At 34.4% G+C, this 11,251-nt stretch overlaps 1 protein-coding gene across 3 annotated transcripts; it reads left to right on the top strand.

Moving 5' to 3' along the window:
- Positions 1-10,997, top strand: LOC124360776 (lysosomal acid phosphatase-like). Of its 3 annotated transcripts, none has more exons than XM_046814661.1 (7): positions 1-288; positions 3,299-3,403; positions 4,323-4,562; positions 6,089-6,157; positions 7,464-7,590; positions 8,565-8,788; positions 10,671-10,997. In XM_046814661.1, exons 1-7 carry the CDS (start codon positions 121-123, stop codon positions 10,833-10,835), a joined length of 1,098 nt encoding a protein of 365 aa, XP_046670617.1. In that variant the 5' UTR covers positions 1-120; the 3' UTR covers positions 10,836-10,997. The 3 variants fall into 3 exon arrangements, with proteins under 3 accessions (XP_046670617.1, XP_046670615.1, XP_046670616.1); XM_046814659.1 differs by having other exon boundaries at positions 2-288; positions 6,089-6,307; XM_046814660.1 differs by lacking the exon at positions 3,299-3,403 and having other exon boundaries at positions 2-288; positions 6,089-6,307.
- Positions 10,998-11,251: the final 254 nt, after the last annotated feature.

Genomic DNA, 11,251 nt, shown 5'->3' with positions numbered 1-11,251 from the left:
TTGTATGTATTGACGAGATAGCGTATTGGTTTGTAATGCACCGCGCTAGTAGTGAATACTGACCGTTCCAGAATTCCATCAACAGATTTCACTAAAACTTTTATTAAATGTAATGCATCAATGACAGGCCTCACGGATAAAATGCCAGCATACTTACTCTGGCTATCTACCATAGTGGCTGTGGTGTTAGCCAGCCTAGACAGTTCAGCCAACCCTGAAGAATACGTAGCTCCCAGAAGTGCCTCAACAGGAACTAGATCAGTACCGACGCTACAGTTTGTTGCTGTTGTGAGTATAATATTTATTTATATCTTATATTCTCATAATCCGGCAGAAACATAATCACGAACTGTATGAAAATTACGAATATTAAACCACAGAACTCGATTGCATTACCACATGTTGCTCAATCTTACGGTTTTTCTTATGGGTTTTGTGTAAATGATTGGCAACGATAAGAATTTATAAGAAGCCAATTAGTAAAACAGAAACAATTTATGTAAGTTGCTTAACATTTTTAGCAAGTTACCATCGCGTAAAAATGTTACAAATACACTGATAATTTTTGTAATTTGTGGTTTAATCTCCACTTCGAATCCATAAAAACAGAGCGTAATTAGATTTTCAGTTATTCCATAAATTTGCTTTAATATTTAAAATGAGTAGCAACGCTTAAATAAAGATTAAATACCTAATCCAGGAAAAGTTCAAGTATAATTTTAAAAATTTATTGAAGAAAAACATCGGCGTAGATTAATCTTTTACTGCAGGAACTACTGTTTACCAATACAATACTCTAATAGTATACTCTAATACAAATAATACAGTTATGCAAAACGTATGAGGGAATCCTGTTGTTAAACTTGGTAAGATGTTGCGGAAAGATGTTGCTTAAACTTTTTTAAGTAAGGGTTTTCAATTATAGTTTGTTAAATCAGGCTCTTTTTCGTTCGAACTCAGAGCAGAATGAAATTAAATGAAAACTGTCTTTATTAGAGTCGAAGTTAGGACTATAAAGTCCTCACTACCACTTAATCTCATAAAAAATTAAATTAACATACATACATTTATAACTAAACATAAATCCATTTATTTAAATTACATATAAAATTTAATCTTACCTTAAAAAACAGGCATCATTGATTAATATAACTTTATCCATATTTACACTACTATTAATTCAAAACACGCTTGCATTCATTCAAATTGCATTCCATTCTATTGCCACAAGTACTACATCCCAAAGCGGCCAACTGTTATACCCCCTGTATATAAGTGAAAATTTGAATGATTAATTTGATTAGTAATGTTATCTAATTACAGTGAGACTAGAAGTGGCCCAAGGACTGAACCCTGTGGGACTCCACGAGTGAATGGTCTCCATGTCTACTGAGACTGACCCGACCTGATACACTGGAGCCGTCCTGAAAGATAAGATTCCTGCACATTGTCCTGATATTCCAGATCATCCTTTCAGCAGTATTATGTATATTCCATAGCTAAGCAGTTCTACACGTGTTGCGGGTGACTCACCAGGGCAGCATAGCACCCTTTAATACCTTCCTCTCGAGCTTGTACCAAAACTAAGTAGTTCTCCTCGTGTTGCGGGTGACTCACCAGGGCAGCATAGCACCTTTAATACCTTCCTCTCGAGCTTGTACCAAAGCTAAGTAGTTCTCCTCGTGTTGCGGGTGACTCACCAGGGCAGCATAGCACCTTTAATACCTTCCTCTCGAGCTTGTACCAAAGCTAAGCAGTTCTCCTCGTGTTGCGGGTGACTCACCAGGGCAGCATAGCACCCTTTAATACCTTCCTCTCGAGCTTGTACCAAAGCTAAGTAGTTCTCCTCGTGTTGCGGGTGACTCACCAGGGCAGCATAGCACCCTTTAATACCTTCCTCTCGAGCTTGTACCAAAGCTAAGCAGTTCTACTTGTGTTGCAGGTTACTCGGCATGACAGCATAGCACCCTTTAACACCTTCTTCACGAGCCTGTACCAAACCTAAGCAGTTCTACTTGTGTTGCAGGTTACTCGGCATGACAGCATAGCACCCTTTAACACCTTCTCCTCGAGCCTGTACCAAACCTAAGCAGTTCTACTCGTGTTGCGGGTGACTCACCAGGGCAGCATAGCACCCTTTAATACCTTCCTCTCGAGCTTGTACCAAAGCTAAGCAGTTCTCCTCGTGTTGCGGGTGACTCACCAGGGCAGCATAGCACCCTTTAATACCTTCCTCTCGAGCTTGTACCAAAGCTAAGCAGTTCTCCTCGTGTTGCGGGTGACTCACCAGGGCAGCATAGCACCCTTTAATACCTTCCTCTCGAGCTTGTACCAAACCTAAGCAGTTCTACTTGTGTTGCAGGTTACTCGGCATGACAGCATAGCACCCTTTAACACCTTCTTCACGAGCCTGTACCAAACCTAAGCAGTTCTACTTGTGTTGCAGGTTACTCGGCATGACAGCATAGCACCCTTTAACACCTTCTCCTCGAGCCTGTACCAAAGCCTAAGCAGTTCTACTCGTGTTGCGGGTGACTCACCAGGGCAGCATAGCACCCTTTAACACCTTCTTCCACGAGCCTGTACCAAAGCTAAGCAGTTCTACTTGTGTTGCAGGTTACTCGGCATGACAGCATAGCACCCTTTAATACCTTCCTCTCGAGCTTGTACCAAAGCTAAGCAGTTCTCCTCGTGTTGCGGGTGACTCACCAGGGCAGCATAGCACCCTTTAATACCTTCCTCTCGAGCTTGTACCAAAGCTAAGCAGTTCTCCTCGTGTTGCGGGTGACTAACCAGGGCAGCATAGCACCCTTTAATACCTTCCTCTCGAGCTTGTACCAAAGCTAAGCAGTTCTCCTCGTGTTGCGGGTGACTCACCAGGGTAGCATAACACATTTTAACACTTCTTCTCGAGCCTGTACCAAACCTAAGCAGATCTACTCGTGTCGCAGGTGACTCATAGGTTACTCGGCACGACAGCATAGCACCCTTTAACACCTTCTCCACGAGCCTGTACCAAAGCTAACCAGTTCTACTCGTGTTGCAGGTTACTCGGCATGACAGCATAGCACCCTTTAACACCTTCTCCACGAGCCTGTACCAAAGCTAAGCAGTTCTACTCGTGTTGCAGGTTACTCGGCATGGCAGCATAGCACCCTTTAACACCTTCTCCTCGAGCCTGTACCAAAGCTAAGCAGTTCTACTCTTGTTGCAGGTTACTCGGCATGGCAGCATAGCACCCTTTAACACCTTCTCCACGAGCCTGTACCAAAGCTAAGCAGTTCTACTCGTGTTGCAGGTTACTCGTCATGGCAGCATAGCACCCTTTAACACCTTCTCCTCGAGCCTGTACCAAAGCAATGACACAAGCGTATGGCCTTTTGGTGAGGGGGAACTGACTCAAGTATGGCATTCATTTTTTAATTGTATTTTCCTCACTACACTTATAGGCTTGTTTTACGTTTACATTTACAACGGGTAAAGTAATAAGGAAGGTCGTAATCGGCAAAACCTTTCACCTATGTAATAGTTAAAGATGTAAAGTGGATTTCTAGATAAATGTGTTTGATTCATTTAATAATAATATTCACTATTTTCCAATGAATCTTATTCCTTTCTCTGTTATTGCGTAAAAAATACACAAAGCAATAATTTGCGGTCACTTGCGTTATTCCCTTATTGTTTATATGTACGGAATTGATATTTTTTGTTAGGTGTTTAAACACGATTTTCTTTAAAACAATGAAAATCCTTATTCCACTAGATAAAATAAAAAATATGTAAAATCTTGTTGCATTCAGAATATTGTTTGACTAACAGAATGCATACTTATTTTTACATGGGCCATTTAAAATATTCTTAGTATAAGTGTTTTAATTAAGTTTGAATTAAAACGTGAATAAAAAGCTATATTAACGTTAATTATGTTGTACACTGCATAAAGTGTTTCGAAAATCTAAAAATAGATTATATCTTTGGTATTTAACGAGAATTTGTACTTAAAGTTTCATTACCACTTTAATTGAATATAAAAACATCTATCAACTTGTATCTTGTCTCTTAAATCAAAATTCCTTTTATTTACTCGTTTAGGTTTTAGACGTCTACTTCACTCAAAGGAGAAAACAAAAAAAATCTTAAAATAACTTGAAAAATATTAAATAATTAGGCAGGAAATCTTTAATAAACCTTTATTTTTTTAGCAGATCATAATATTGTTACAGTTATACTTAAACTGTTTAAAGACGATAAGAAATAACCTTAGGGGTGTTACTTTGGTTTGACCATTATAACATTATTGCAAAACCGACTACTGTCTACAGATTGGTCGAGTTCAAATGTACAAGTTGGGACAGATTATTAGGTCCTTGTATGACGGATTCCTGGACCAAGCCTACCAACCGGATGAATTCAAGGCTTCAAGTTCATTTGTAGGACGCGCTTTACAAAGTGCCGAGCTGTTCCTGGCCGGACTATTTCCTCCTGCAGGATACCAAGTGTGGAACGAACACCTGCTCTGGCAACCCATCCCGGTTTTTCCTAGTTTATTCGATCATCATGAGGTTAGTTATATGAAGATATAAAATGTATATAAGCTCAAGCAAGTTATGTTTCTTACGTAATATTCATTAAAAGCTTCAGGTTTTTCGACAATTTAATTTTTCAAAGTTAATTTTGTACTGATTAATGTCACCATATGTGTAGACTTATAACGACACATTGACAGATGGCCAAAGTGTGTATCTCATAGTTAGTATCACTTAAAATCTCCAAATACGCTGTTGTCACTGTTTCATTGTCGTTTGTTGAACATGTTTCCTAAAATGCAGTATAAAAGTCATTATGTAATATTTATAGTAATATCCGACTTTCAGACCTGTACTTTAATGAAATAATTTCAATCATTCAATTTTTGCAATGACGGACATCAGAAAAAATCTGTGAAAACGTGATAACGTCATTGTGACACAACGCACTGTATACAGATAACTGCTACTCAAGCAAAGTACGAGGATGTAGAAAGCATAATACTAGGTTGTAATCAATTACAATAACATTTTATATGTGCTCGTAATAAACCTCCTTCAGTTGTTATTTTCAGATGAAGGAAATATACCTATCTTCCGACTAAACGGGAAAGAATATTTACTCTTGGAATTTCCAACTAAGAAACATGTCAGCTGCTTTTCCTACCAGATAAATCCGAGCAAGCCAAAAATAATTAATGCCAACGCATGCACTATTCTTCGGCAATCCTCATGTACACAAAAATCAAATTGAGTAACGATACCAACTCAGATTGTCTATAGTTCCACCCAAAGAATACGTATATAAAGAAAAATATAATATATCTTTATCTTCTTGAACTAGACTATCTAGGAATATAACTGGTCCTGCATATTTAATTTAGAGTCATAAACAAACAATAACAATGTTTGGTGGCCTTATTTTACATCGTAATATAGTTTTGTTAATTACTCGTTTTCCTTGATCAATATAGATCCTTTCGAAGAATATTAAAATCAAGAGAGGTTTCTTTTGTCAGTAGCCTTCCTTTGGTTTTTTACAGAATCCAATCACCCGATTTCTTTCAAGAACGTAGCCTGAAAAATAAATGTTGAAGACAGCAAAAAAAATACGAGATTTTGACGAAAAATCTGAAACCATTCGATGTATTAGTTACATATGATAACTAAAATATTACTAGTGTTAACTGTAGAGAAATATAAAATAGAGTGGTATTGTTATTGTTATTCACCCAAGTAGAACATAGTTTTTCAAATTAAACCAGATTTGGCGACAAGAGGAAACCATTTGCATTAGTTAAATATGGCAACTAAAATATTACTAGTGAGTTCTGTATTGTAGAAATAGAAAATAAAGTGCTTCTGCTTTATTGAGAATCCAATTTAAAAGATTTCTGATATCTTATTATGAAGATCTACCTCAATTTACTTTACCCATTTATTAGATTTACAGAAAATGAATATTTTATTCGAAGAAGGAAACTCTCCTTAATAAACATAATTTCACAGATTAATGATGCCAATAATATATGGCGTAATGTTAATATTAGTTAATATTTCAGATGGTGCTAATTGATGGAAACAATCTGTGTCCAAAGTTTAAGGAGGCTCAAAAATTATCCCTGATGAAGGTAAATCAAGTGTACAGCTCCATTCTGACCACTTTCTTAGACTACGTCCTTCCTCACACGGGCATAGACGAACGTCTATTGGTAAAAAATGTTGGATCAGCATACAGGATACAAACTGTGTTTCTTGTGTGGGAGTCCTTGGAACACGCAGTAAGTTCTTAAACAATGTCCGTGTTTAACAAGATTATTATTAAGAATGTGGTGCCTACAATACGGCCTGTGCTGTTGTATTCAGCATTGTATTGTTGCAAGCCCATACGCATGCAGATCTGTCAAGGATTCGCTGAATCGGATATGGGGAGTGGGGTAGAAAAAGGACCGAAAACAGGAGACTGAGTCATGGTGTCTTTGTCTTTTTGAGTAATTTTGTCTCCATTGTGTAGTATTTATATTTTGGAAAACTTAATTCCAGGAAATGGGTTTGTGACGATTGGTTTAAAGATTTTAAGGGCGTGGGCTTTCACTTTAATTACTTCTAGGTTTAATAAACTAAACATGTGGTGCATGACTTTGTTTGAAGTTATTATATTTTACAGCACAACAAGTTTCATATTGACAGTAGTATAATAGGAACATACTAGTTTGTGGCTCCTTTTATGTTTACTCAGAAATGTATTTGGGTAAATCTAACTATAAATCACATGTAATATACATTACCAATCTCTTACAACTTCAAAATAATCAGTCTCTTGCCAGCAAACAGCTGATTTTCATTATAGCCCTAATTTAATTTTCTAAATTATACAATATTAAGCACATTATTTAAAAAGGGCTTCCTGAAATTACAAACTCAGATCACGTAGTTAATTAGCTTTGTATCAAAATTATTAAATTATAATATCTTTTTTCGTTTCCGGTCTTTCTGTTCATATTCATTTCACACACACATACACTCACACAATATATTTTTTATTGCTCAACTTACAGATTTTACCATTATACTCCTTTGCAAAAGTTTATGTATAATATACAAAATTTTCTGTACAGAATATAAATGATTGATAGGATGAGAAAGGTCATGATAAGGCTCTAATTAAATACTTAGTTTGGTTGAAGGGCTTTTTAGACATTTCTATCACATTATTATGTTTTTGTAATAGTTTCCCTTATAGTAACCGGTCTTCCAAAGAATGAAAGTTCTTTTCAACGTGTCAATACGTAGTCGAACATTCCAGCAGTCTGTTCCCTAAATAACATGTTGTCAGACACTTAGATTTGACTATTTTTACTACTGATACATAATGATAACTTTGTTAATTCTCGGGCGAAACATGATGTCCTGTAATTAATGTAGATGTTATTTTAGTCAAATAATGGACTTCCTCTGCCAGACTGGGCCAACAAGATATATCCAGAACCGATATCTTCTCTGTGGTTTGAGATAGCAAAGGCACTCTTTACAGATTCTCTTGACCAGATCAAGTATATGGAAGGTAAATGAAGACACGTTCTATAATTTAGAGAAAGTTTAACCTTTTATTTTATAAAAAATAATATTATATAAATTTAATAACGTATAGCATTTATATTCTATATGCACACTTTCTAAATTTCAAAATATATTCTTTAATAATTAAAAAATCTTTTTGTCTACCATAATAATTTTTATAATCACAAACATAATATCGTAAATAGTTGTGCAATAAAATGAAGTAATCTCTATTTATCTTAGTTGTAGAAATAGAAATATAAACGTTTAGATAATGCGTCGGTATATATTTTTCCTATTAAATGGACAATTATAATGAGGTGGAGAATTGAGATTTAAATGTGAGATATTAAATTAGTTAGAAGAAAATAATTAACTCTGAATGTATACCGTACGGTTTGCCATTATATCAGCATTATAATACTTTAAGTGCATTTACATATTTTTTTAATTTTGGATGATACAAGATTAAAAGAAAGTAAGAAAAAATAATATTAACATTTGATTGTTGATGAAAACATTTAAATTAAAGATAAAGAATGTATTAAAATTAATTATGTAGAGTAAATATCTTTGTTTAAATTTTACATTCATTGAAAACATAATTTGCATTCAACAGCATCTTCTTTCCATTTTGATATAATTTATTAGAATGAGAATTTTAATTCAAACTCAAACAAATTTCAGTTTATTAAAAAAATTTAATTTCACTATAAAAATTCTACCTTCATTTTTAACAGATTTTAGATTAGTATTTTATCAAATTCAACATTAATATTTTTGGGGGTTTTACTCAAGTAGCGCTGATTTCAACGCTAAGATTTTCTTCAACAGCAAGAATTGACGTATGGCAATCTACTTCTATATAAAGTAGGCAAATACATTATTTATAAGTTTTTAAAAATTGACTTTAATCAAATTATAAGAGCTAGTGATTATTTTGGTTTATCTGATTTTAAAATGCAACTCAATTTCCAGGAGAACTGTTTCAAGAGTTGGTAGGCCTGATGCAGTCCAAGGCTAACAACACGCTGAGCCCGGACACACGCATGTACTACTACTCCGGCCATGACTACACGCTACTGGCCCTACTGGCGATGCTGGGGCAGCGATCGCTGGAAGAGATTGGTTTCGTGAGCACTGGTTCTGCCTTGATCTACGAGCTCCACCGAGATCCGGACACTAACCAATTCTACATCGAGGTGAATTATAGGGTGTCAAACACAAGATTTTCACCAAGCAATTTAAATTTAAAATTAAATTATTTGCGTAATTAAGAACGAAAATTAAATATATCCAGAGGGTTTTTGTTTTGTGATGGAAGCACGTGATGATTATTGACCTAGGCTGTTATAAGTTGAGGAAAGAATAATTATACCTAAAGAATTATAAGCAGGGCAAATATTTGATTTTTTTCTTATATGAGGGTTATAACAATTTTGGCTGCAGATAATTGTGAAAAGTATACAAGAATATTGGAACCATTCAAATGATTAACCTCACGGAAATGCAAATAAAGCTTATCTCAATTTTTAATATGCTTTTTCAGTGTTTACATATGTTTTATATAATCAGCGTTAGGCGAAATTATAATAAATTTGCCTTTCCGGCTCAGTTGGAAGGGGTAGATAGATTTTGAAACAACTGAAATTCTAATTTATTTTCTTGGGATTTAAATATACTCAATATCTCGAGAACGTTCAAGATGCAAAAACACTGTTTATAAGAAAATTTTCAGGAAATAAACATTCAAGAACACAATTCTACTCTAGCCTTATAAGGAAACAAAGTTGTAATTTTTTAAGATTGAACATCCGCCATAATGGAACAAAACATGGTACCAAACTGACTGACGTCCTTAGACCGTGATATTTATAAGACCGATTTCCCCCAGTTTCAACTAGTTTAGGGTTTTCTGGATCTTTTATCGTTTATGCAAGTGGAATTTTACAGCATATGCAAAAGTCACACATATATTTTTATATGTATATACAATTTTGACCGGGGTAGGCTTTTGTTTTGGGGTTTATGTTCGGTGCCTAAGTTATGCAGAAGTTTTAAGTGCTGCCATGAGGGCAATCGTTGAAAAAGGCCAAAACTAATAATGCATGCTTAATTTAATACCGTTTAAATACCACAACCACACATTTAACATTTTTGTAAAAATATCCCGAAAAATATGTGCAGCTTCGTTTTTGACTTCATCAAAACGGCTATGTCTAATTAATCAATATAAATGGTTCACTATGTTCTGCATTTTTAGTTAACTTAAGACAAAAATCAGTATTCTTAGTTTGAATTATCACTAAGCCAGTACTTAGTTAGACTTTTGGGGCAACTTTTACATTGAGATAGATAGAAAATGCTAGTAATTTAATACATCATCGTTTCTTTTGTAAAGTGTTTTTGATAATCCTTTTAAAACCCTTAGAAAACTACTGAAATTGAAAATAAAAACCCATTTTCTTACCTTAATAAATAATAACTTGAGAGTTTTAGTTGTTAACATTGAAAAATTGTTACAGTAAAATATTTTGTTTGAATGTTATTTAAAAATTTAAATATTTTGTTTCAACAGGATTTTAAACATTTGCCATCGTTATGGTTAAACAAAGTATGACACAACGTTTCGAGGATTGGATTCTATCCTCTTCGTCAGGTGGGGGAGGTATTAGTACTCGTACATAAAAAATATAGAACAGAAAGAAGAAAAGAAGGGAAAAAGGGTTCAAACAAAAGCTGCTTGGAGTTTAGCCAAGTCCCGAGCACAAGTGTGTGACTTTTTTGTTCTTGTTTGAATTTTACTTATAGAGAAATGAACTATTTACACTGCACAAAAGGAGGCCTCATACTGAGACAACTACTGACAGTACATTTCCAAGAAATAATATATTGTTAAATGCATAAAATGTGAAATACAGTATACATAATATAGACTTCTATAACATGAAATTTGTAATCTCTCTGTATAACTACATAACGTAAAAACTAAGAGATAACTACGATGTACTAAAACTTAGTTTCTGTACAATGTTCAATGTGTTTTAAATTCCTTAAAATTTAAGTAAGTCGTTTTTTTTTCAGGTGATGTTCGTTGACGGAGCCGCTCCAGAGTGGGGACCCATGGATGTCGACATCCAAGGCTGTGATCCACCTTGTGATCTTTACCAGTTGTTGAACATCACCGAGAAATATTACAAAATCACAAATTGGAAGGAAGAATGCAATTTTATATCTAAGACAGCGTAAACTTTTATATTATGGCTTCTTTATTATATTCAATAATATTAAATTCATTAGAAAAGTCTTGGATCCTGCGCTGTAATAATAATTAACTAAATAGATATAATGTGCTTGGTATTTAGGGAGATAATATATATGTAAAATACGAGATTATAGAACAATACAGAATAATTTTTTATTATTTCCCCTGAAAATAAAATAAACTACAATTCCGGTGTACTTGAATTTTAAAATGTATTGGTCTACATTTAGCTTTAAACATTTTCAGTAAATTATTCACTGCTGATAATCAAGGTCTTATGTATTTAATATATGATGATGTTGTCAGCTACACATTTAATACTTTATATGCTTAGGACAGTAGAAAGTATACTAAATTAAAATTACAAAATGAGGATTCCTTCACGAGAATAACATCGTAT

This window comes from Homalodisca vitripennis, chromosome 4, assembly GCF_021130785.1.
Source record: "Homalodisca vitripennis isolate AUS2020 chromosome 4, UT_GWSS_2.1, whole genome shotgun sequence".
In the NCBI taxonomy this organism is placed as follows: Eukaryota; Metazoa; Arthropoda; class Insecta; order Hemiptera; family Cicadellidae; genus Homalodisca; species Homalodisca vitripennis.
This window is presented reverse-complemented; position numbering and strand designations above follow the sequence as displayed.

Bases quoted from the DNA above. Each gene is read 5' to 3' on its own strand.
- LOC124360776 (XM_046814659.1), top strand. From the start codon at position 121: ATGACAGGCCTCACGGATAAAATGCCAGCATACTTACTCTGGCTATCT. The intron at 289-3,298 runs GTGAGTATAATA...CTCGTGTTGCAG, and splicing joins CGCTACAGTTTGTTGCTGTT to GTTACTCGTCATGGCAGCAT. The intron at 7,591-8,564 runs GTAAATGAAGAC...CTCAATTTCCAG, and splicing joins CCAGATCAAGTATATGGAAG to GAGAACTGTTTCAAGAGTTG.